The 27,848-nt window shown below is 42.3% G+C and overlaps 1 protein-coding gene across 1 annotated transcript in view; it reads right to left on the bottom strand.

Annotated features, from left to right (window-relative positions):
* Positions 1–27,848, bottom strand: part of STT3B (STT3 oligosaccharyltransferase complex catalytic subunit B) — a 255,397-nt gene that overhangs the window by 138,379 nt on the left and 89,170 nt on the right. The window contains exon 3 of the mRNA XM_073630289.1: positions 9,263–9,550. Within this exon, the coding sequence (XP_073486390.1) occupies positions 9,263–9,550 (288 nt within the window). The remainder of the gene's footprint in view (positions 1–9,262; positions 9,551–27,848) is intronic.

Genomic DNA, 27,848 nt, shown 5'->3' with positions numbered 1-27,848 from the left:
TCTCCAGAAGGAATCTAAAGACTGTGAATATACACTCACTAGCAACTTTATTAGGTACTAGTGATAGTACTGGGTTGGACCCCCTTTTGCCTTCAGAACTGCCCTTAATCCTTTGTGGCATAGATTCAACAAGGTGTTAGAAACATTCCTCAGAGATTTTGGTCCATATTGACATGGTAGCATCACACAGCTACAGCAGATTTGTTGGCTGCACATCCATGATGTGACTCTCCCTTTCCACAACATCCCAAAGGTGCTCCTTTGGACTGAGATCTGGTGACTGTGGAGGTCATTGGTGTTCAGTGATCTCATTGTTATGTTCAAGAAACCAGTGGTGAGATGATTTGATCTTTGTGAGATGGTGCATTATCCTGCTGGAAGTAGCCATCAGAAGATGGGTACACTGTAGTCATAAAGGGATGGACATGGTCAGCAACAATACTCAGGTAGGCTGTTGTTTTTAAAACGATGCCGAATTGGTACTAAGGGGCCCAAAGTGTGGCAAAAAAAATCCCCCACACCAGCCTGAACCGTTGATACAAGGCTGGATGGTTCCATGCTTTCATGTTGTTTATGCCAAATTCTGACCCTACCATCTCAATGTCGCAGCTGAAATGGAGACTCAGACCAGGCAATGTTATTCCAATCTTCTATTGCCCAATTTTGATGAGCATGTGAATTGCAGCCCGTTTCCTGTTCTTAGCTGACAGGAGTGGCACCCGATGTGGACTTCTGCTGCTGTAACCCATCTGCTTCAAGGTATGCTGTTTTGTGCATTGAGAGATGGGATTTCTGCATACCTTGGTTGTAACGAGTGGTTATTTGTATTGCTGTTGCCTTTCTGGAACCAGTCTGCCCAGTCTCCTCTGACTTCAAGGCATTTTCGTACACAACTGCGGCTCACTGGATATTTTTTCTTTTTTGGACCATTCTCTGTAAACCCTAGATCAGGGTCCCAGTAGATCAGCCGTTTTTGAAATACTCGGAGCAGCCCATCTGGCATCAACAACCATGCCACGTTCAAAGTCACTTAAAGGCAGAAGGTTCTTTTATCTTAAAGCGGAGTTCCACCCAAAAATGGAACATCCGCTTTAAGGGAAGGTGACCCCCCCTTGACATGCCACTTTTTTTTGGGGGGGGGCGGGCGGAAACCCTAGAGGGTTTCAGCTCCAACTTCCTCCCGGGGCACCGCAAGGAAGATCACCTATCACCCACCCCCCACGGTAATCATTCGGAATGCGTCACAGGTCCCAGACGCTTGCCGGCCAGTCACAGCGTGCTGCGCTGTTCGCACATGTTTAGTGCGTGTCTGACAAAAGCCACAGCCGGGCGCCCACAGTGATAATGCTGGCGCCGCAGAGATGAGGAGGAGATGAGCGGGGCTTCGGTCCCCCGCACCGCTGGACCCTGGGACAGGTAAGTGTCTGACTATTACAAGTCAGCAGCTGTATTTGTATTTTTTTTTTTTTTTTAAGCGGAACTCCGCTTTAATGCATTCTATGCATGAAGATAAAAAGCCTTCTGTGTGCAGCAGCCAGCCTAACACTTACCTGAGATCCCTCACTGTCCAGCAATGTCCATGAGTGTCAGCCATCCAGATTCTCCTTCCCGATTGGCTGTGACACAGCAGCGGCACCACTGGCTCCTGCTGCTGTTAAAGTCAGCTAGCCAATCAGGGCTCCGTTACTGAATGGGTATAGGGAGCTGTGACTCAGCTCAGATGTCCCCATAGCAAGCTGCTTGCTGGGGGGGGGGGGGGGCTGTGAACAGGAGGGAGGGTCCAGGATCACAGGAGAGGGACCCGAGAAGAGGAGGATCCGGGCTGCTCTGTGCAAATCCTCTTTAACAGGGCAGGTAAATAGAACAGATTTGTTATTTTTATAGGGGGGAAAAAATTGAGCCTTTACAATCACTTTAAATCCCCTTTCTTCCCCATTCTGATATTTAGTTTGAACTTCAGCAAGTCATCTTAGCCACGTCTAGGAGGTCTAAAAGCATCAAGTCTCTGCCATGTGATTGGGCAATTAGCAATTTGTGTGTTACCAAGCAACTGTTCACTAATAGAGTGGCTGGTGAGTGTATACCGTATTTTCCATGAGATTACTATACACGGTGCAACTTTTTCTGCATAACTAAAGGAAATTTCCTCTGAGTTATTTCTGCATAAAATGCAATATATTCTGCTGTGCTAGTTCTTGCATTACATGTTCCTTATACACACACACACACACACACGTAATCAGTTTTGTTCCTGCAACAAGATTTACCAGAAACTTACATTTCAATGATTGCATTATTGTCTAATCCCTGTGACTGGCACAAAGTCTCTGCAGGCTTCAATTGAAATTGTGGGCCTAAGATGTATTTTCTGACCTCCAAGCAGCAAACTGGTAATATTACAAGACAGGCTTGCTTTTAATCGTATTGACTGCAGGCAGTCTCATCCAGGTGCCACTCAGAATGCTATCTGTATAAGCCTGCCTGCACCGCAAATGAAAACCCTTAACGCAGCCGAGAATAGCAGACACGAATGTAAATGCATTACAAACTGTGTGGTCTGATGGATATATCAAAGCAGTCAGATGTATAAAGGCATGGCCTCAGAAAAAAGGTCTTCCAAAAGCCAGAGGCAAAAAGATATGACTATTAATGCAGAGAAAGTATGTTTTTATAAAAGGAGTCTGTCATGAAGCAAAAATACCTTTGTGGGAAGGCTTTAATGGAAGCAGCCATTCCACTAGTGTTGCTACTAACTTTGGTACAAGTAATCTAATTATATTCATTATGTAACAGCCCTAAACTAGTATTTAATCTTGTCACACATTCAGGCTGGGTTCAAACATATGCAAATTGGATGCGGGTTTCTCCACATCCAATTCACATGACAGGAGAGGTGAGCGTCTCTCAATGGAGCCAGTTCACACATCTCCGGGGCCGCTGCGGAATGCATTGCACAGGTCCTGTGCGTCTCTGGCTCTGTTTCAGATCTGAATTCGGGCAAAAATTCTGGCCCGATTCATCCCTGAAACGGGAAGCAGAGACACACCGGACCCCTGCCCAAGCTTCAAATTTTTAATAAAAAATGAACATGTTGCAAGGATTTTTTCATTTTTAAACATAAATAATCCCTCAAAATGATTGCCCAGAATTCCATGAAGACATGTTGCTGTGACAGGAGCCTGTACTTATAAGAAGTCTTCATTAAAGATATTCTGGCACAAACGTCAAGAGTTAAAATTCTACTGAAGCTAAACAAACTCAAAATCAAGCATGTATGTTCTAATAGACAGAGCAGGAACCTACAATAAAAAGTTTGCAAAAAATATTTGCAATGTAACTGCCTGGGGAAGGATTGACTTTGTTCTCACCAAACGCGGATTTAAACATTGAAGAACTAATTTACACCACTGGACTGCAGATGCACATTAAATGCGTTAGTGCACTGCGGTGCAATTCATTTTAAAAGGTAGCCTAATATACAATGCACCTGCATTGCAGCTCACAAGAACAGGTAACACAATACTGTGTGTTTTGGTTGCAACACAAAAAAATGTAGCAGGTGCGATTTTGTTTTGTAGCGAAACGTTAGGGCTGCCAACTTGATGCATGTAGACTTGTGAATAACATATATGCATTAATACACCTGGCTGGTGTGAATGGACCTTAAAGTGGTAGTAAACTCTGCTACCTACAGGTAAGCTTATAATAAAAGGTTACCTGTAGCTAAAATTAATCTAGCGAGCAGCAGCCAGTGATGTCACCAGCGCATGAGCTCTGAAAGAAGGGCAGAGCCGTGCCATTCCTTCAGAGCTGTCTGCCGTGGCTACGTCATTGCGGCTTCACCAGTCAGAAGGCCGGAGTCCGTGAACCTGGAAGGAAGACTAAGTGAAGATGGAAGCCTCTGCAGCAGTGACAGTGTGCCAATATATCTACACACACATATATTATATATATATATATATATATATATATATATATATATATACATACATACATACATACATACATACATACATACATACATACATACATACATACATACATACATACATACATACATACATACATACATACATACATATACATATATACATACACACATATACATACACACACACAATATTTATTTATATATACACACACACACACACACACACACACACACACACACACACTGTACTACCACTTAAAGGCTAACAAAAAAAAAAAAGCTCCAACATTTGCGCCCCCCCCCCCCCCGCCAAACCAAGTTCCTAAATATCACTACAGTTAAATGCAGCCCAAGTACAGAATTTCTGGTGGTTCTGCTAAGCAACAAATGTACCATCCTGGCCGACATACATACATATTAAGGCTCGATTCACACAGGGGCAACACGACTTCAGCGAGACTTTGTACCGCGGCTTCAGCGCGACTTCAGCAAATTACAAGGCGACTTGAAGTCGCCTCCATGTCAGACGACTTCGGCTGTGGCCAATCACAGGGCAATCAGCTCTCTGGGAGGGAGGGGGGGAGGGAGGGGTTTTCCCTGCAAAGTCGCTTGACTTTACAGAGAGATCCGACTTGGAGGCGACTTCCATTGATTTCTATGGTACAGGTCGCCTACCAAGTCGGATCAAAGTAGTACAGGGAGTATGCTCTGAAGTCGGAGCGACTTCAGTAGTGTCTATTAAGACGCTAGCGGTCACTCCCATTGAATATCTTTCTGGGCGACTTGAGGGCGTACAAGTCGGATCCCAAGTCGCCCCAGTGTGAACCGACCCTAATGGATGATCATAATTCCCTAAATATCTGAATTGTTGCATGTGCTTTTAAAAAAAAAAAAATAATAATAATAATAATAATTCTTTGTTTATGGCTTTGCATATTACAGACATTATGCAGAACATACAGCACACAAGGCCACAATAAGAATTGCAACAAGCCATTAAGTACAAATTGTTGGGGGAGAAAAAAAAAAAAGCTAACAAAAGCTGAGCAAAGCAAGTAATAAAAGAAAACCACAGCACTCGACTTTAGCCGCATATCCTGAAATAATGCTCCGTTAAGCCAAGCTAGCTCGCCCAAAGTCAAGTGCATATCATGACCCAAGGCCGGCTGAGATTTGAACCATGTATAGACAGGCTGAATGTACTGAAAAAGGTGTCTCCACTGAAGCTCATTGTCAAGCCTTGTTTCCACAACAACCCAAAATTTTCAAAATCCAATTTATACAGGGACAGGAAGGGAGGAGAAATCTTCTGAACAGGGGTACAGGCAGCAGATCAAACATTACAGGGGTGTTCCACTTAAATAAATGTACCTGTTCCAACTTGCATACAAATTTAACTTGACAAACCTACAGAAATCTTGTTTGTAACCCAAGGACTGCCTGTATCAGTGAAAATAAAATCAAAACAAAGAATAAAACGTCTCTGATTCAGTTGAACAGACTCCAAAAGTGTGGTATAGAGCTTGGTCATACTCAAGAAAGGGTTAGCCAGTTTGAAATCACAGATGAGGTAGGCGAACGGATAATTAGGGGGGTGGGGGGAAGAAAGGAATCAAGGAATAGAGAGAAGGGGAGAAAGGATGGGAAGAAAACCAGAGGGTCACTCTCCACAATTCGGACACTACTCAAGATCTGCAATCTGAGGTGTGTCAAATAAATAGGTGGCATGTCCAGTGGCCGACTCAGATTGGGATAGGGGCAAGTGCCTTTTACAGGAAATGTTGACATTTTTTGTAATACATTTTATTTATGAAAATGCAATTTACTGCTATACTGCGAATAGAATAGCTTCAATGGAAGGACATGAAAAAGTTGCAGAGACAGGCCCACATGGAATTTTAGTTGGAAGTCTCATTCGCATGGGGCATACATAAATGTACAACTGTGGAGGGCCATGTTTACCTGCACAAGGGTTCTGTGTATCCCTGTGCAGGCAGTCCCATTGCGGTCATTTGGGACACAGTGGTTGCACAGACATAGCCGCTGCTCCCAATGTGACATCCATGTGGGTGCATGGCCCTGAGTGCGTCCTGGATTCATTTGGTGCAGTGCACTCACATGGATGTCACTTTGGGAGCAGCAACTATGGTGCAGCCTCTGCGTCTCAATTTACAGCAATGGGACTGTATGTCCCATGTGGACCAGGCCATAGGAAGACAGAAGTTGAAAAGCATGCGATGTGCACTCTCATTAGAAAGCTCAATGAAGCTTTGCAAACAGTTTCAAAGATTTTAGAAAAGCGAATTTAAAAAATAAATTATACAAAATGACCAGTATACAGTCTTGTAGACAAGAGGAGGCCCCTGTAATTCCACATTAAATTATCTTAACCAACATAATAATGTAGCTTTTTGAAAGGTTGCTTCCCTAAGATCTCTTAGATGAAAAAAAGTTCTGAAACGCAAGACATCTTCCTGAAATGAAACCCCACTCAAAATGTTTGCTTCCTTTTTTTTTGGAACATTTCTCTGTTTCATCCCCAATCTTTAAAACGTATGTATTTTCAAGGCGTCTCTCTATTTTTGTCATATGCTTTTTCCTCTAGCGGTGAATCGATCCTGAAGCCTGCAGAGAGCAGTGCCATTTAAGTGCCAATGTCTGCAGTATTTTCCCATGAGTTCAGGGTGTGGAAGGGCCATTGTCACCGCTGGCCGACAAAAAGTTGGTTGAATGATGCTTAGCGGTGGTGGATCTCAGAGCTAGTGAGCCTACAGTGCAGTGCTGGAGAAGAGGAGTATTGCAACCGGAGCTGGTTTTCTATTTAAGGGATGCTAGGGACTAGTGTCCCCCCCACCCCAGGCTTTAAAACTGATAGTATCCTTGTGGTACCATTGCCTGAGATAGGCAATTATAAGAAGCTCTTAAAATACTTCCACCAATGCCTATGCCCCAGCTGGACAAACTTCGCCCTCCCTTCCTGTTCTGGTAGCATCAGTCCCCAAAATATTTTGGCTGGAGTTCCACTTGGTAGGATCACATTTTATTCAGTCTTAGAAAAATGTGCTACTGTTGCAGTTGAGATTGAGAACCTGGCTGGGCTGTCTGGCGCCAGAAATACTTACACATAACAAATCCTCTGGCAGGTAAAATAGTTCCTGCATACTTGCCGGGCGACATTGGTCAGTTCAATAAAAACAGGCCGTCATTCGGCCGGTGTGTAGGAGAGTTGGTCTGACAGAAGCCAACCGCTCAGCCAGCTTCTGTCAGACAAGCATGCTGTAAAACCAGCAGCCGACCGGCTCCCGACCAGCGCGTTCTGGCAGGGGGCTATCCCCGTCAGAACACAATAGCACAGCAGGGGAGGTCGCTGTACTAACATCGGATTGTCAGTACAGCTGCTCCGACCTGAGCTGTGAGATTGTTTTTTTGTTCAACCTAGTGTGTTCTAGGCTTTACTACACTTGTTTTAGATTATATGGCTGCTAGTCTGGAGTTCAGCTTTTACCATTCCACTAGTACAGGTTTTTCCCCTCCCCTCTGCAAATGTAGAAAATAAGCAAACACATTTCCTGCGGAAAAACGCTTGACTACATTGCAAATAATTCTGTTCAGTTGGTGGATTTTTATTTAAAAAAAAAAAAGAAGGACCTGTATTTGGTTTTAGCACTGCTTCAAAAATAAAATGACATTTATGTCCACAAAGAAAAAAGGATGTTTATATGCAAATCACTCCTTTGCACTAGAAGTATTAGCTGCTCTATAAAATGATTAATACAAACACGAAATACAGCTTCCTTTTCAAAAGATTTAATCTGTGCCATTAATGCAGCATTCAGGTCCTGCTCATTTCCTCTCATGATAGATCAGATATGGCATATTCATACTATGCTCGGTGTTTGTGTGCCGATTGCTTATACAGCAGTAAGCACAGACACACAAAGGGAGGCCAACAGAATCCTACAAAACTGGACATTTTAACTCGTGCAACTTCATTCATTTCAAAATCTTGCCATTTATTGTAAATAAATGTGTGACTGGAATGGGATACCCATGATCACCCACCAATCGGTTTGATGTAAACTTTATCTAAGAGATTTATGGAACCAGTAGAAAGAAGATATGGTTTGACATTTTGTGTGGAGGATCTTGTGGGGTCTACACAAAGCCCTGATCCTCAACCCTATTAAAGTAGAGCTATACGCAACACTCCCCCCCCCCCCCAATTTTGGATAGAGCAAGGAAGGGTTATAACCCGTCAGATTGTGTTTCGCAATTTGTGGCCCATTGTAGAGATTTCATATTACTTCCTGTCCTGTAGCCAAACAGGACGTGAGAGGAAATCCCTGCAAATTAAGGGCAGCTCATCTTCCAGCAACTTTATTGATCCAAATGGTCACAGCACAAATCCAACCTGCATACTACTACTCTACGATTAAGGCCAGTCTTGTCAGAGTACAAGAATCCAGGCGGAGTTTGCGATGTGAGTAGATTAATAAAGTTGCTTGAAGATGTTGGTATATGGCTGACAGTGGTGGCTTTTTATTTTTTTCTTTAATTCTAAAGCAAAACACATCAGTCAGTCTTGATTTCACATATACTTTAGACTAACATGGCCTAGTGCACAAAAAGGAATTCATGCATAAATGACAGCTTCCTGGCTGCATTAAAGTGAAACTATGCTTCCTGCAAACTAACTAACAGAACATAAAACATACTTAACATCATTAATGCATTTAACTATATATTCATTTCAAAACATTAATGTGCAGTAACTAATAGTCATAGTAAAGCTATCAAGTTCCAAGCATGAAGTGATTTAACAAACATTTATAGAAATACTTTAGTTACAACCAATAATGGCAGCATCTTCATTAATGATCTGGTAGACTAGCATGGCATGCTGTGCCTACCAAATAGAGATGTCTTTTCTGGAAATGAAACTTTTCTAACAGTAATTCGCATTTAGAAGAGCCTGTCTGTAAACTATATAAAAAGCAAAAATATCACAAATCTGAGGGTGAAAGCTTGAACACTGCTCAAGGCAGCTCAGGAGAGATGGCAGAATTTTGAAATCGATTTTGGCTGACAGTAACATGTTAAAAAAAAAAAAAAAAAGGGGGGGGGTGGCTTTGCACAGAAATTCCTATGAAGACCAGCAGTATTTCTATTCATTCCTTAAAATTGTGACGGGGCAATGTTAAAAGGCCAGTGGTGTGTGAGGAAAATGCAGATGAACGTGCAGACAATTTATGCAGTTCATAAAGGTAGTTATTGTTTCTCTGCCAGAGCGTGGAGAAAGGCTACAGGGAAGAGGAAAATCCAATTACTTACCCACAAATAATATGTAAACTGCAGTGCAAAAATAGCAATGCCTTCATTGTCAAAAGATCCAGCTACTGATCGGGATATGTAGCCTGGCACTATAGCAATGAAACAGGCGGCTAGCAGCCCTGCTCCCTGGTTCCACAGTTCTCGGGTGAGCAGGAAGGTGGAAATTGATGTAAGGCCGCTGAAAACTGGTGCGAGAAACACACATACATCTCGGATGTGGACTGTGATGTTTAGCATATTTAAAATCCAATGAATAAGGCCAGCTGTCACCATCAATCCTGGGTACACCTGTAGGGGAAATGATCAAAGATTAGTAAGGAAACAGCTTTATTATCCAATTTTAATGCATTGCAAAAAAATACAAAATAAAATATTATGCTTTTAAAAAAAAAAAAAAAAAAAAAAAAAAAAAAAAAAAACACCTATAAAGAACAGAGAATGAGAAAAAAAAAATATTCTAAACCATCATCATCCATCCCATAAATAGAAGCCACTGTGCAGCTCCTACAGGGAGCAAGATAGCAATTGCAAATGAGTGAACCTATGGAGTATGTTCAATATTACATAATGAGACTGTACACAAGTAGAGATATTTATAGTTGGGATGGGGGCGGCTCACAAGGAAATCTGCTCCAAAAACGTTACTAGAGATTCTAAAAGAGCATTCAAGATCTCTAAATATAACCTGACAGTTTGGTCTCGGTTTCTGAATGTGGCAGGGTTGCTACATTCAGGTAAGGAGCTCTTCTAAGGCCTCATCAAAATCAAAATCCGATTCATAAAACTTATTTTCATTGATCTTTAAAGGGGTAGTAAACCACAAAAAATAAATTGAGCCCCTGCAGGATCATTTTTTAAAAATTTATTACAGGTACTTATATAGCGCCGTCAATTTCCACATACAGTGGATATAAAGGGTCTACACACCCCTGTTAAACTGTCAGGTTTCTGTGATGGGAGGGGAACTAAAAATAAAAAAAACTTAAATAATGTGGTTGCACAAGTGTGCACACCCCTCTTATAACTGGGGATGCAACTGTGTTCAGAATGAACTCATGTTAAATAGGAGTCAGTACACACCTGCCATCATTTAACCACTTAAGGACTGAGCCGCTTTCTGAGATTTGTTGTTTACAAGTTAAAAACAAACAGGTTTTTTTGCTAGAAAATTACTTAGAACCCCAAACATTATACATTTTTTTTTTCTAACACCCTAGAGAATAAAATGGCGGCCGCTGCAATACTTTCTTTCACACCGTATTTGCGCAGCGGTCTTACAAGCGCACTTTTTTTGGAAAAAATACACTTTTTTGAATTAAAAAATAAGACAACAGTAGATTTAGCCCAATTTTTTTCTATATTGATACCCAACATGTCATGCTTCAAAATTGCGCCCGCTTTTGGAATGGCAACTTTTACCCTTAAAAATCTCCATAGGCAACATTTAAAAAATTCTACAGGTTGCATATTTTAAATGACAGAGGAGGTCTAGAATTATTGCTCTCACTCTACCGATCACGGCGATACCTCACATGTGTGGTTAGAACACCGTTTTCATATGCGGGCGCTACTCACGTATGTGTTTGATTCTGCACGTGAGCTCGTCGGGACGGGGCGCGTTTAAAACTTTTTTTTTCTTATGTATTTTACCTTTTATTTTTACACTGTTTAAAAAAAAATGGTGTCACTTTTATTCCTATTACAAGGAATGTTAACATCCCTTGTAATATAAAAAAAGCATGGCAGGACCCCTTAAATATGAGATCGGGGGTCAAAAAGACCTCCGATCTCATATTTAGACTAAAATGCAATAATAAAAAAAAAAAAACAAAAAAAAAAACAAAAAAAACAAAATGGCCCTTTAAGAGCTATGGGCGGAAGTGACGTTTTGGCGGAAGTGACGTTTTGACGTCGCTTCCGCCCTGCCATGATATGGAGATGGGTGGGCCATCTTCTCCTCACTCGTCTCCATGTCAGGCCACAGGAAGGACCCGATCGAGACTGGAGAGCGGCAGGAGGGGGCTCTCCCGCCGCCGATAAATGTGATCTCGCTGCGAATCCGCTGCAGAGACTACTTTTATCTTAAACCGGACAGCTCACTGAAGAAGAGGATACCGGGGTTATGGCAGTTAGCTGCTGCCATAACAATGATATCCTCCTTCAAAGTACCGACTTATAGCGTCGTGAGCTGATCCGGAAGTGGTTAAAGCGCCTCTGATTAACCCAAAATAAAGTTAAGCTGTTTTAGTAGGTCTTTCCTGACATTTACTTAGACGCATCCTACAGCAAAAGCCATGGTCAACAGAGCTTCCAAAGCATCAGAGGGATCTCATTGTTAAAAGGCATCAGTCAGGAGAAGGGTACAAAAGAATTTCCAAGGCATTAGATCTACCATAGAACACAGTCATCAAGTGGAGAAAATATGGCACAACAGTGACATTACCAAGAACTGGACATCCCTCCAAAATTGATGAAAAGATGAGAAGAAAACTGGTCAGGGAGGCAGCCAAGAGGCCTACAGCAACATTAAAGAAACTGCAGGAATATCTGGCAAGTACTGGCTGTGTGGTACATGTGACAAGCTCCTGTATATCATGTCTGGGCTATGGGGTAGAGTAGCAAGATGGAAGCCTTTTCCTACGAAGAAAAACATCCAAGCCAGGCTAAATTTTGCAAACACATTTGAAGTGTCCCAAAAGCATGTGGGAAAATGTGTCATGGTCTGATGAAACCAAGGGTGAACTTTTTGGCCATAATTCCAAAAGATATGTTTGGCGCCAAAACACTGCACATCAACAAAAGAACACCATACCCACAGTGAAGCATGGTGGTGGCAGCATCATGCTTTGGGGCAGTTTTTCTTCAGCTGGAACAGGGGCCTTAGTCAAAGTAGAGGGAATTATGAACAGTTCCAAATACTAGTCAATATTGGCACAAAACCTTCAGGCTCCTTCCAGAAAGCTGAACATTAAGAGGAACTTTATCTACAGAATGACAGCGACCAAAAGTATACATCCAAATCACCAGCAGATTAAAGTTTTGGAATGGCCCTGCCTGAACCCAGACCTGAATCCAATTGAAAATCTGTGGGGTGATCTGAAAAGGGCTGTGTACAGGAGATGCCCTCGCAGAATGACAGATCTGGAGTGTTTTTACAAAGAAGAGTGGGCAAATATTGCCAAGTCGGCATGTGCCATGCTGATACTCATAACCCAAAAAGACTGAGTGCTGTAATAAAACCAAAAAGATGCTTCAACAAAGTATTAGTTTAAGGGTTTGCACACTTATGCAACCATATAAATTTTAGTTTTTTTTTTTATTTTCCTCCACATCCACAATTCGTTCTTCAACCGAGTTGTACAGTTTATAGGTCACATTAAAAGCTGGAAAAAAGTTCTAAAATTATTTATCTTGGTCTCATTTTTTTACATCTCAGAAACCTGACATTTTAACAGGGGTGTGTAGACTTTTTATATCTACTGTATAATGTAAATCAACAGTTCCTGTCCTTAAGGAGCTTACAATCTAAGGCCCCTAAACTGACATTCATACATATATTAGGGCCAATTTAGACAAGAGCCAATTAACCTACCAGAATGTCTTTGGAGTTTTAGAGTAAATCAGAGTACCGGGAGGACATGCAAACTCCAGAAAAGTAATGCCATGGTTGGGATTCGAACCAACGACTCTAGTGCTGCTAGGCAGAAGTGCTAACCACTTAGCCACTGTGCTGATGTCAAAATGTGCTACTATGGAGGTGCATACTAGCACATTTTAACAGACTTGCCTTAAAACAAAGCCCTCCAGCTGCGTGCCATCACGGCTTCGGCCATTTAAATGGCTGAGCAGAGGCGACATCATTCCTGTGCATGCACATGGGAGTCAAGGCCATGGCGCATGCATCGGTGACATCACTAGCTGCTACTAAAGTAAATATCTCCTAAAAGGTGCATGTTTAGGAGATATGTAATGTACCTACAGGTAGAGCTGGGAGATTTTTTTTTTTTTTTTTTTTAGAAAATCTGCGATTTTTTTAAAAAAAAAACTCGATTCACGATTCAAATTAAGTTTTATTTTTTTTGGCACCGCAACGCGCGTGGTGTCAGCGCCGGTCCAGGGGAGCTGCAGGCAGGAGTTTTTAGGCGAGGCCGTGGCTTCGGCCTAGTCCACGGCATCCGGACTCGCAGACTAGGCCGAAGCCGCGGCCTCGCCTAAAAACTCCTGCCTGCAGATCCTCAGGACCAGCGCAGTGAAAAAAAAAAAAAAAAAAAATTAAATTTTGAATCAATTTGACCTCTCAACTCGATTCAAGATTTAAATCGATTTTTTCCCCAGCCCTACCTACAGGTAAGCCTTTTATAGGTACAAATAAAAAAATGGACTTTACTCCTGCTTTAAGTGGTCAAATGTTCTATCGCCATTTGCTCTCCAAGTAGTTTTAGTATTTCATATAGGATGAAGGTCCCCCCCCCCCCCTCGAGCGGCACCTACTGAAGCCGTACATTTCTTATGGATTCCCCACCTCAGAGAAGCTGTCTACAGCATCTTCCTAAAATTTAGTGATGCGCCGAAAATTATCGGCCAAAAATGGGGCATTCAGCCTTGTGCAGAATGAAAAATAAAAAGTGCCAATAATGGCTGCCGAAAACACCTGCGATTTTACCTTGCTTATGGTGTTATTCATAGGTTTGCGACTCAAAAAAAGAAAAATGCAAAAAAAAATGCAAAACACAACACGGGTGCATTAATGGTGCGTTCTTGCTGCTTTTTCAATGCATTTCAATTGGGGAGGTGCGTTTTTTGCTGTGGTTAACTGACCAAAATATGCACCAAAAATGTAGCAAGCAGGATTTTTAACACCGCTAAATGGCCTACAAATTCAAATTAATTTAAATTCATGATATTAATTAAAAAGTAGAATGTAATACATTTATAAAAGTATATATTTTTTAAAAACCATCAATTTTGGTTTCGGCCAAGTGCATTCTGAATTTTCAGTACCGAAATTTTCATTTCAATGCACCACTACTAAAATGATGCTTTTAGGTTTACTTTCATAAATATGTGTCAATTCAAAGCACGTAAACTGTAAGAGCCTGTCTACAATACAAATGCATTTTCAAACTGCTAAAAAAGAAAAGGTCAAGCCATGTGCAAAAGTCCTGTGCTAGGAATTTTCCATAAAAAGTTACACGCTTTTTCTTACGCGCATCCACTTTTTACAGTACATCCTAGTACTCTGTCCACTCGGAGAACAGTGTCCAGCAGTTACAATGTTCTCTACAAACTGGGCCTGGCCGTAGGCCATAAATGTAGTCACAGTCTGCTGGTTGAAGTAAACCTGTCAAGACAGAAATATGTGGGCTGTCATTTGTTGATCTTCTGAAACACTGAAGGGCTGTTCTGTGGACTCCATGGATTCAATAGTTTGACTCAAAAGTAAAAAATGCAGATTATGAAAGTCCTCATCTACATATTATAACTTAAAATACTGAATCCAGAAAGTCAATATAATGTGCATCGCATACTAGCACATTATGTGACACCTGCCAAACGAAGCCTAAATGCATCTTTGCCCGTCTTCTTTCCGGGGGCTCTGTGACTGGCCGGAGCCGTGTGACGTCACTCCTGTGCACGCATGTGGGAGCCGCCGGTCACGGTGCATTTGCCGCCGTTCCTTCAAAGCGCACGTGCCAATAATATAATCGGCACAGTAAACAGTAAATACCGTATTTATCGGCGTATAACACGCACTTTTTCCCCCTTAAAATGAGGGGTAAATCCCAGGTGCGTGTTATACGCTGATCCCCCACTGATTGTGAGCGGAGCGAGCACCGGCCGCCGATATACATACATAGCCAAGTGTACTCGGCTAGCGCTCAGAGTCACGCCCAGTCCCGCCCTATGATGGACATAACACAGGTCCAATGGCGGAACTGGGCATGGCTGTGAGCGGAGCTAGCCGAGTACACTCGGCTATGTATGTATATGGGCTCTGCTCGGCTCTGCTCACAGTCACGCCCAGTCCCACCATTGGACCTGTGTTATGTCCATCATAGGGCGGGACTACGAGAGGAGCAGAGAAGAGCCGAAGACCGGCTCTTTGTATCTCCGCGCCATTTTCAAACTGCAGTGATACTGACAAGTCACTGCAGTTTAACTGCAGCCTGGGCAAGGCTGCAAATGACACTGCAAAGGCTGCAAATGACACTGGACAAGCATGCAGATCGACACTGATAAGGCTGCATTGATGGGCATTTAAAGGTAAGTTTTTTTTCCTTAAAAAGTTTTTTTCCTCAAAATTCCCTCCTAAACTTGGGGTGCGTGTTATACGCCGATAAATACCGTATCTCCTGAACGGCGCACGTTTAGAAGATATTTACAGTACCTAGGCTTACCTTTAGGTACAACTTCCCCATGGAGGTTTACAACCTCTTTAATACAATGCAATGAATGTAGATTTTATTTAAAACCCACTCTTTAAGCAATTAAATATCTGTATGAAAAGGGGAAAAAATACAAATGAGTGTGTAGAATTTAAAATACATCATAGACACCAATTAAGTAATTTCTGGAGGTTTCAAATTGTACTACATCTATAATTAACAACCTCAGAAATCCAAGTGACTTTTAATCATCTAATGTCCTTTTTAATTTCTGCAAATAATCCAGGGTTACAAGTTAAGCATTCTTTATTCACAAAGAAAATGCTGTTTGTTTTAAACCAACCCATTAACAAAAATGGTTTGATTAGGGAATTAAAAATTGTTCAAATCCACTGAAACCTTAATCGTATTACTAAAAATAAAATCATGCAAGAGATTTTGACTTTGTTTTAACATTAAAGAATGGAGGTCTTTTCCGATTTATGTAAAAGAAAAAAATGTGTTAAACTCTTTAATACATGCATCTTTTCCCATGTTTTTCTAATTACAAATGCTGAAAGTGCAGACAAATACCTTCCTGTAACTGCTTTTGCTGCACCAAAATCCCAAGCTACGTCGTGAACATGGGCGACTTCTAACTCTCACTTGTTAGCAAGCTAAGGAGAGAGAAAAATCTATATTGGGCTACTTTCACACTGGGGCGGGCGTTAGCGGTAAAACACCGCTAATTTTAGCGGCGCTTTACCGCTGTTCTAGCGGCACTTTTTGGGCGCTAGCAGGGTGCTTTGAACCCCCGCTAGCGGCCGAATAAAGGGTTGAAAGCACCCGCAAAGCGCCGCCGCAGCACTTTGCAGGCGCTTCGGTAGCAGTGGCCATTGATTTCAATAGCAGGGGCGGTGGAGGAGTGGTGTGTACACCGCTCCCACACTGCCCGAAACATGCTGTTTGTAGGACTTTTTCCTAACGTCCTGCAAACACACAGCCACAGTGTGAAAGCACTCGGGCTCTCACAATGGGGCTGCAGGGGAGGTATTTTTCAGGCGCTTTACAGGTGATATTTTTAGCCCCTTGGCACCTGAAAAACGCCTCAATGTGAAAGTAGCCCAATTGAAAACAACAGACTGCTATACTCTTGGCAGCACCAGACACTAGGAAATCCTTTGCCAGGGTTTTATGTCACATGTGAGCTTTTCAACCCCCCCCCCCTTATCAACACAGTGGGTGGGGGGTTTTAGAGGGCTGTGTTAAGGTAGCAGGTAAGCCATCCCAGCCAGGAGAAGACAGTGATGATTGCTAGCGGCTATAACGACTTGGGTACTTTCAGCCTGCCCGTACACTGTTCAAATCTCAGCCGATTCCTGCTTAACCAGCTGAGATTCGAACTGTCTATAGCCAGCTTAAGAACACTTTTTTCTGGGACAGATCACATTTTTCTAATGGGCATTTCGCCTGCTGGTTAACAATAGGTTCTCTAATGTTATGCAATGAAGATCCCTACCCTACTGAGCAATGTAGCAATCAATTCTCAAATATTGGGGACCTATAACCCAAATTTCACCTGCACAGTCACTGTATAGGAAAAATTACAGAAGCTGAATGATTTGGGTTGCAAAGGTTACCCAGTGAATAACTACATGGGACTTAGATCAAGTAGAAGGCCACATTATTTAAAACCAAAAAACAATGCCTATCAACATAAAATGTCCAGATTGAGAGGTCGTAGCATCAGCTATTCTGAATATCTTAGACTGGCCACACACAGTTTGAATCCAAGCTGGTTCAGCAGGATTCGAACCATTAATGGGCAGGCTGAATGTACCAAATTGATCCATCAACTTGGGTACAACCAGCCTGCCCTATTCACTTCCGATTATCGCAAGCGGCTGCTATTAGCTACTAGTGATAATCACCATCTTCTCACGCCCCCGGCAGGTGGAATTTTCCTGTCAGCGCTGTCTGGGTTGATAGGGGAATCGTGCAAACTCCACTCCTGCAATCTGTGGCTGCAGGAAAGAAATTTGCACCGTCTAAGGCCAGCCTTAGCCACTCTGAAGTAGAGACATTTTAAAAGTGGTACGAGGCAAAACAGCAAGATATTTAAGTACATTTACTAAACAATTTGAATATTCACTTCAAATTATTATGCAATCATGGGCAGAGAAATTAAGGATTTCTTTCACATCACTGGATAATTGAAGTGAATCTTCACACATTCTCAAATCCTTTAGTAAATCATTGCTTGTCTTAGGATATGGAAGATTAAACAAAGTGGTACATTGTGAAGGTGGGCAGAGGCTTAAGTTATCTCTAGAGTCTGATAGACAATTTGCAGGAAAAAAAAAAGCTGGTTTAAAAGATGAAATTGAACGTGAGTAATTGCTCAGGGAGAAGAAGCTTTGGACTATCAAGTCATTTGTATACAGACCTCAGAGTGGAAAAACTAGTTCATTAACTTCACTACACCCACACACATTTACACCTTTCCTGGGCAATTTTTGTTAATTATTCTTTAGTGACAACTAAAAGCTACAAGGGTCCAAAAGCATTGCAGCAATATTTTTCAAGCTTTATTAACATAAGCAACAGAGAAATCTAGTTTTTTTTTTATACATCACATGGTATACCTGTTAAAGGGTAGGGATCACCATCTGTTAGCCAGGGTGTTTAGCACCCAAGCCCCATCACTGTGACCAAAATGGTTTGTAAACATCTGGTTACAACACTGTTGAAGTGCAGATTCATGCAGCCATTACCACTCGCACCCTGTGTTCATGTCCTCGTACAAGCACCTGGATTAGGTAAAGGACATGAACTGATCCCTACAACCTGTTTATTCACCAAGCTACCCCACAGGGTATACAACAGGTATGTGATTGCACCTATAGGGGTCTTTTTACTTCCCATGTCAGATAAAGAGCATTAGTAAGAACAGAAATAGTTTTTAAAAGGGAAAAGAAAAGCTATTTGTTAAATAACTTGTTCCTTTTTTTGCCCAATAACAGATATAAATGTATACGAAGACAAGATTTTGTCCACCTCTTGTATTCATTTTAAATTTATAGGAATCTGTTTAGAGCTAGGCAAGACACAGGCGACATCTGATAAATATTTCAGGCCATGGAAGAAAAAATCCCCTTTAATTTCTAATATTGTATTTTGGGACTAGACTGGTGCTGGTTTCTTTTGGTTATATTATGGGAGGAACCACTAGAAAAAACATTCACGCTTAAAAAGTTGAAGGAAAGAGGAAAAAGCATAAAAACCTGGATAAATACAAATACAGTCACAGAAATTATGCACACACCATTGCAAAGTCTTAAAGTGGAGTTCCACCCAAAAATGGAACTTCCTCTTTAAGTGCTGGTGACCCAGACATGCCACATTTGGCATTTTTTTTTTTTTTTTTTTTTTGGGGGGGGGGGGTTTACAGGCACCCAGCTCCCACTTCCTCCCATGGCTCCGTGTGAAGGAAGTTTACATCTCCCCCCCTGCAATCTTCTGGGACACGTCACAGGTCCCAGAAGATTGCCCGGCTATTCACAGCTCATGCATGTGCAGTGCGTGCCTGGCTGTGAAGCCACAGCCGGGCGCCCAGTTAGAATGCCGGCGCCGCCGAGAGGAGCGAGGCTTCGTGCACCCGCAATCGCTGAACAGGTGAGAGTGTCTGATTAATAAAAGTCAGCAGCTACACTTTTTGTAGCTGCTGACTTTTAAATGAGTGGAACTCTGCTTTAAGACCCAAAAAGACAGTTAACTTTGGAGAAACCCTATCCAAGTGGTCACCAGAATTCAACATCCACCTGATTGCACAAAAAAAAAAAAATTAAAATAAATATGTATTCAGGAAATTATTTTGGAAAATATACATTTGGCTGAATAATGCTTGCTGTCAGTTTTATTTGTTTAAAACTCAGTGAGCGCCTAACTTCCTGTTTAAAGCTGAACTCCAACTTTTTCATTAGCACTGAATAGAATGATTAATCCCAGCATAGATCAGACCTCTGTACCATGTTGCTCCGTTGTCTGCAGATCCCCCTGATATTCTGGGTTTAGTGCTTGCTTTGTGTCATGTGACATTCTGTATATCCTGCTGATACTCTGTTTCTTCCACAGCGACTTCCTGCAGCAGCTAACACTACCCTCTGTAGTCTTTCAGACTCTGCAAATGATGTAACCTACAGCTCTGACGGTGGATGGGATGAGTACATCCCAATTAGCATTCAATCCCACATAGTCACACCTACAGGAAGAGTCCAAACCTCCCAAGTCCCGCCTCACAGATCACAGCATTATTCAAAATCAAAAAGGAAACCTTCATACACAGCCTCTTCTGAAAGCTTGCTGTACTGCTGCTGGGCAGGATTGAATGGATCACTATTGGAATTCAATCTTGCTCAGTTAAATATGCCGACCAGTGTTAGCAGGAAGAGTCCCACACCTCAGATCCATGCTCTCTATGAAGTGATTAATTTACATATATTGTTCCCATTTCTCTTCTTCCCAAGACCAGACTTCCTTTCTCTTGCGTCCTTTGGAATCTTTATCGCGAACTTATTTAATCTTCTCACCATTACCGAAACCTGGCTTCATGAATCCGACACTGCGTCTTCTACTGCCCTATCCCATGGTGGTCTTCTCTGTACTCACTTCCCCCAGACCCAGTGGACGCAAGGGAGGGGATGTTGGAATCCTTTTAGCCCCACATAGCACCTTTCGGGTACTTCACCCACCTCACTCTCCTCGAAAGGCACACTGCATTCGTCTTTTCTCCCTAGTTTCTCCAAGGATAGCTGTGATCTACCGACCCCCTGGACTGGCATCAACCTTTCTTGAGGACTACTCTGCCTGCCTACCCTACTTCCTCTCTTCTGAAATCCCCACAATCATTCTCTGGGACTAAAATGTCCCTACTAATACTGACACTGCTGCTACTTCCAAACTTCAGTCTAACCTCCTCCTTTGACCTGAAGCAATGGATACATGCTTCAACTCACTCTGAAGGCAATACCCTTGACCTTGTTTTCTTCCACCTATGCACTCCGTGCAAGCTCTCCAACTATCCCTTCCCTCTCTCTGATCACTACCTTATTAGTATCATGCTCTCACCCTCCTCCTCTCCCTCCAACCGTCAATGGCTACCCGTAAAAACCTACTCCATCTCAACCCTTCTCTACTCTGCTACGGAACACCTCTGACAAAAATCGCACCTCTGTCCTGCACTGACCTAGCCACATCTGTCTACAACGTTTCACTTTTAGCCTCCCTGGACACACTGGCCCCTCTCACTACACACAGAATCAGAAAGATTTCAACCAGTATAATTCTGCCCTCCAAAAGTACAATTCCTGCCTCCTCGCTGCAAAGCAGACCTATTTTATCATTCTTAAACAACTTATCTCGTCCCTGTCCACTCTTCTCTACCTTCAACTCTCTTTGTCCTCCATTGCCTCCACCCAGTAACTCGCTCACTGCCCAGGAGATCGCCAATCACTTCAAACAGAAGATTGAAACAATTTGTGAGTAGATCCCTGCTGTTCAGATACCTTCCACGCTTTACACTTCATGCCCACAGGTACAATTATTACTTCCCTCATTCAACCCCACCACTATAGATGAGATCGCTAAACTACTTGCCAATGTCCAACTTACCACCTGCCCTCTGGAGCCTGTTCCCTCGCAAATGCTACATTCACCCTCCGACTATTCTACACTCTCTAACCCACATCTTCAATCTCTCCCTCTCTTCTGGCATCTTCCCCCAACTCTCTAAAACACGCACTAGTCAGCCCCATACTTAAAAAGCCTTCACTGGATCCAACCAATCCTAACAACCTACCCCCATTTCCTTGCTCCTCTTTTTATCCAAACTCCTTGAACATCTGGTCTACAACCGACCAAGCAACCACCTTGCTGAGAATAGCTTTCTTGATCCCCTTCAGTCTGGATTTCCTACTGAACACTCTACAGAAATGGCTCTCCTAAAACTAACAAAAAAAGACCTAACGGCCAAAACCAATGGACACTATTTTGTACTCCTACTCTTGGACCTTTCTGCTGCCTTTGATACGGTTGCCCACCCCCTCCTCCAAAAACTCCACACCATTAGTCTCAGTGACTTTACCCTTTGCTGGTTCCCCTTCCTACGTATCCAACTGCACCTTTAGCGTTAGTTACAACTCTACTTCCTCCTCTTTTCTCCGTTGGGGTCCCCCAAGGTTCTGTAGTTGGGCATCTCCTATTTTCAATCTACACCTCCTCCCTGGGCGAGCTGATAGCCTCCCATGGCCTCAATTACCAACTCTACGCTGACAACACCCAAATCTATTTCTCTACCCCTCAGTTCACTCCCTCAATCTCCTCACGTATCACCAATTACTAACAGATATATCAGTCTGGATATCACACCACTTCCTAAAACTCAATCTATCCAAAACCGAACTTATAATTTTTCCTCCACCACGTTCACATTCCCGATCTGTCACAAAATCGACGGTGCAACTATCAGCACATCCCCACATGCCAAGGTCCTAGGTGTAATCATGGACTCTGAACTCTCCTTTAAGCCCCACATCCTATCACTGTCCGAATCTTGCCACCTCAACATCTCCAAAATACGGCCCTTTCTAACAAATGACACAACAAAGCTCTTAACTCCCTGCTCATCTCTCGCCTTAATTACTGCAACTCCCTACTCATTGGCTTACCTCTACATAGGTTATCCATCATGAATGCTGCTGCCAGACTCCTCCACCTTACCAAATCGCTGTGTCTGCTACTCTTCTCTGTCAATCCCTCCACTGGCTCCCGCTAAACCAATGAATTAAACTCAAAATACTAACAATTTACAAAGCCATCCACAATTTAGCCCCCAGCTACATTACTAGGCTAGTCTCAAAATACCAACCCTAATCGTTCTTTGTTCCTCTCAAAATCTCCTGCTCTCTAGTGCCATCATCATCTCCTCCTTTGCTCGCCTCCAGGACTTTTCCAGAGCCTCTCCAAAACCTATGGAACTCCTTATCCCAACCTGTCTGAATATCTCCTACTATATTAGCTTTTAGATGTTTCCCGAAAACCCTCCTCTTCAGAGAAGCCTATCCTACCCACACCTAACAACAGCATTTTCATTTTCTCCATCAGTTCATCCCCCAAAATTATTACCTTTTGTTTCACTTCACTCTCCCATCTAGATTGTAAGCTCTAATGAGCAGGGCCCTCTGATTCCTCCTGTATTGAATTGCATTGTATTTTAACTGCACTGTCTGCCCTCATGTAGTAAAGCACTGCACAAGCTGTTGGTGATATATACATCCTGTATAATAGTAATAATAATAATAATTATTCTTTGGCATGCAGCAAGACAGGAATGACACAGGAGGAGGTATGACATTTATACCTTTCACCACTCACATGAAGGCTCAGAAACACCCACAGTAACACTAGGACCGACCCAAATCAACTCCCAGAACTGTTACAAGCGACTCCCATAGCCTGCCGCCCTGAAGCTACAGAGGTTCAAAAGATCATGGGACATGTAGTATCAGGACTAGAGGTCGACCGATATATCATATCGGCTGAATTGGCATCCCCCGATTGTGCTGATAAAAAAAGCCGATTATAACTTCAGCAGGACTTGCAAATGACTTCTGTAATAGAAGTCAATGCAAGTTTCCTGGAGTTATCTGTGGAGAGGATTCTCTTCTCCCTGGGCAGCCTGCCAAGTCTGATAAGAAGATACATTGTATCTTTTCAAGTTCTTTTATCAATAGACTGAACTCTGTGTGTAGAAGTTCTCAGTTTAACCATTTAAAGACTCAATCTTTTCTGATACTTGTTGCTTACAAGTAGAAATCCTGTATTTTCTGCTAGAAAATCACTTAGAACCCCCAAACATTATATATATTTTTTTTAGCAGAGACACTAGGGAATAAAATAGCAGTTGTTGCAATATTTTATGTCACACGGTATTTGCGCAGCGGTCTTTCAAACGCAATTTTTTAAAAAAAAATTAATGAAATAAAAAAAAAAAAAAAAAAAGCAGTAAAGTAAGCCCATTTTTTTTCGTCCAAAAGTTTTGATTACCTGTTTTTGTGTATTTAATATCTAAGTTAGTTATTTTTTTTTAAATCTAAATTATACATACAAGTGAACTGATTGGAGGTTTGTTTTGTTTAAGAAATGTTTAAATGTAAAAAATTTTCTGTATCACTTATTACTTAAGGTTGCTTTCACACTGGAGCGGGCATGCGTTGACGGTAAAACGATGTTAGTTTTAGCGGCGCTTTACCGTCATTTTAGCGGCGCTATTTGGCTGCTAGCGGGGCGCTTATAACCCAGCTAGCAGCCGAGGAAGGGGTTAAATGCGCCCATGAAGCGCTGCTGGCGAAACGCTTCGCAGGCGCTTTGGCAGCGGTGCGCATTCATTTCGATGTGCAGGAGTGGTGGTATACACCGCTCCAAAGATGCTGCTTGCAGGACTTTTTTTTAACATCCTGCCATCGCATCGCCTCAGTGTGAAAGCACTCGGCTTTCACACTGAGACTGCAGGGGAGCCGTTTTACAGGCACTTTACAGGCGCTATTTTTAGCCCAAAAGCGCCTGAAAAACGCCCCAGTGTGAAAGGGGTCTAACTGTTAGATTTTATGAGATGAAGGGAAAAAAAAAGAAAAAAAAAAAAAAAAAAAAAAATCGGCCTAATATATCGGCCCAAAAAAATCGGCATCATATATCGGCCATCGCGATTTCTAAATATCGGCATCGGCCAGAGAAAAACCCATATCGGTCGACCTCTAATCAGGACTGGCAAAGAAAGGAAATGGGAAGTCCGAGAACTCTGTAATTCAGCCAGGAGGAGGATTGACATCAGACACAGAATCCTGCTATATACAGCTAAAGGAGGCAAGTTACACACAAACTGACAGTGGAGTTGCGATTCATTGACATGCACAATGCACCTGTTTTGGGAAGGAAAGGCTGGAGTTCTTAAGGCTGGGTTCACACTACATGCAGCGCGGGGCGTCCTCGTTCACCGTTACAGGTCCAAATTTTTGCCCGAATTCGGACCTGAAATGGAGCCAAAGATGCACAGGATTCTTCTGCTGTGCGCGCCGCGGCAACCGGAGGGGTGTGAACCAGCTCCATTGAGAGCCGGTCAGTCTCCTGCCCTGCGAATTGGATTCGCATCAGTGTGAACCCAGCCTTAAGTGAACTGTGTATTTGTTACACTGAAATCCCAAGCAGTTTTATTAGCCCTTTCAAGCTCCTCTATACTGAACTACAGTAGCACATATTATACCATTCATACTATATTAAATTTGGCATTTCATCCTGTGCATTAATTAGGCTAGGTGATTTATGTTTAAATTACTAAGATATGTCAAAGTACTGCACAATAAAAAGAAATCACGCAATAAGCATACGAGGATTAATACAAGCTTAAAGGCCAATTTCACCTTTAAGAACATGTCACAAGTAACAACCCCCCCCCCAGGGACAGCAAGCAAGCACCTTCTCCGATCGACCGTTGACACAGTTTAAACAGAACGTGGCCGAGCAGTGCTCCGCCCGCCGAGCCACATCATTCGTTCACAGTGCTCTGTGAATGGGAAACTACAAGTACCATCATTTTTTGAGGCTTGTAGTTCTCAATGCACTACCATGGCGCTGTTGAGTTCTTTGGTAGTCTATTCTCTCTCCTTGTCAGTGTGTATCTGCCTGCTCGTATGAGGTACAAGCAGACAGATACACGGACAAGTCTGCAGGAGTCCTGCAAGACACCCATGATCTGCTGATTGGGGGTACAATGCTTTACAGACTCCAAGAAAAAAAATGCACATTTTATTACCTGCAAACACATGCATTTATTTTATTATTTTTTTTAAAAAAGATGAGCTTCACCTTTAACAAAAAAGTAAACAAAAAAGGTGGAAGGCAGTGAAAAATACACCGGTTCATCTTCATTTTGCTTTCCTTAGATACTTCCATGGATGGAATGGAATGCCCATGAGCACTAGTGTAACAGCTTCACTGTTTCAGATTTTTTTTTTTCCTAATGGATATTTTCTGTACAGCTGCTTGGAAGGTCCATTTAATTATATGCATGAATGCCGATTTAGCTCTCTTTGGTTTTAAATACCGTAGTTTGCTGGACCAAGATAAACCAAAATTAAACATTTGCTCCAATAACAAGTGTGTCCACTTGGAGGGCTGTATAAACGGTGTACAGCATCAGATACATACAGCACAAAGCGCTGTGTTCTGGCAGAGGCATTGGAACTTTGTCCTGCTCCCGAAACAAAATCAAGTTGAGCTGAGTGCTGCTCAACCATTCACAATAGAGCTGACGGATTCTGGGAAAAGTGAGAATCATTTTTTTTGCTTGGAATAAAGATCACGATTCTCACAGCGTAACATTTTTTACATTAAACAAAAAAATTGGGCTAACTAGCTACTGTTTAGGTTTTTTTTAATCCAGTAAAATTTCTTTTTTCCCCAAAAAAATTGCATTTGAAAGATCGCTGTGTAAATACAGTGTGACATAAAATATTGCAACTACCACCATTTTATCCTCTAGGGTCTCTGCTAAAAAAAAAAAATATATATATTTGGGGGTTCTAAGAATTTTCTAGCAAAAATAATGATTTTTTAACTTGAAACCAACAAGTGTCAGAAAAAGGTTCAGTTTTTAAGTGGTTAAACTTCCCTCATTTACAGACGGAAGTTCATTCCTTTGATCTAAAGAACCAAACGTTACAAAGTTTATCCCTTTCATGACTAAGCCTATTTTTGAAATTTGGTGTTTACAAGTTAAAATCTGTATTTTTTGCTAGAAAATGACTTAGAACCCTCAAACATTATATATATTTTTTTAGCAGAGAATCTAGAGAATAAAATGGTGATTGTTGCAATATTTTTTATCACACGGTATTTGTGCAACGGTGCTTTAAACGCAAATTTTTGGAAAAGTGACACTTTCATGAATTTTAAAAAATCCAAACAGTAAAGTTACCCCAATTTTTTTGTATAAACGTGAAAGATGATGTTACGCCGAGTAAATAGATACCAAACATGTCACCCTTTATAATTGCACGCACTCGGGGAATGGCGACGAACTACGGTACCTATGAATTTCCATAGGCGACGCTTTAAAAAATGTTTACGGTTACCAGGTTTGAGCTACAGAGGAGGTCTAGGGCTAGAATTATTGCTCTCGCTCTGACGATCGCGGCGATACCTCACATGTGTGGTTTGAACACCGTTTACATATGCGGGCGCGACTTCCGTATGCGTTTTCTTCGCTGCGCGAGCTCGCGGGGACAGGGGCACTTTAAAAAAATTTTTTTTTTTTTTTTTACTTTTATTGCTGTCACAAGCAATGTAAACATCCCTTGTGACAGTAATAGGTGGTGACAGGTACTCTTTATGGAGGGATGGGGGGGTCTAAAAGACCCCCCATCCCTCCTTTACACTTCAAAGTATTCAGATCGCCGAAAATGGCGATTCTGAATACTGTGTACTTTTTTAAATTCGGCGCCATTGGCAGCCGAGTAAAGGGGAAGTGACGTCATGACGTCGCTTCCGCGTTTACAACGAGAAGGCTGGAACAAAGCCGCTCGCAGCTTCGTTCCAGCCCGCCCCCAGCCGCCGAAGGAAGCCGAATGGACACCGGGCCTCCCGATTGCACGGGAGGCCCGGTAACAGCGGCGGGAGGGGGATGTCTCCTCCCGCTCCTCCGGTATAACAGCCGAGCGGCTTTTAGCCGCATCGGTTGTTATATACGGGTAGCCGATCGCCCGCTGTAAACAACGGTACCGGGATGATGCCTGCAGCTGCGGGCATCATCCCGGTATAACCCCGGAAAGCCGAGTACGCATATCTGCGTACGGTCGGCGGGAAGGGGTTAAAGTTCGCTCAGCAGCTGAGGAATGTTGTGAAGCTTGGCAGACTGCCTGTTTTTTTTTTTTTGACAGCTCTGTGGCTTGAGCATAGAAGTGGGAAAATGCTTTGTTCAGATTGAGAGGGGGAAAGAATCGCAATCTCGATTCTTAACGATTAATCATGCAGCTCTAAATCAAATAAAGCCTTTTTATTGAAGAATACAAGAGTTCCTCTAATTGACGGAGGTGAAAATTGTGATGTCATCCACCCATCTCTCCACCTCAGCCAATTAAAAAACAAAAAAAAAAAAAAAAACAAAAAAA

Source organism: Aquarana catesbeiana, linkage group LG05 (assembly GCF_042186555.1).
Source record: "Aquarana catesbeiana isolate 2022-GZ linkage group LG05, ASM4218655v1, whole genome shotgun sequence".
Taxonomy (NCBI): Eukaryota; Metazoa; Chordata; class Amphibia; order Anura; family Ranidae; genus Aquarana; species Aquarana catesbeiana.
Note: the sequence above shows the minus strand (reverse complement) of the source record. Positions and strands in the feature narration are given on the sequence as shown.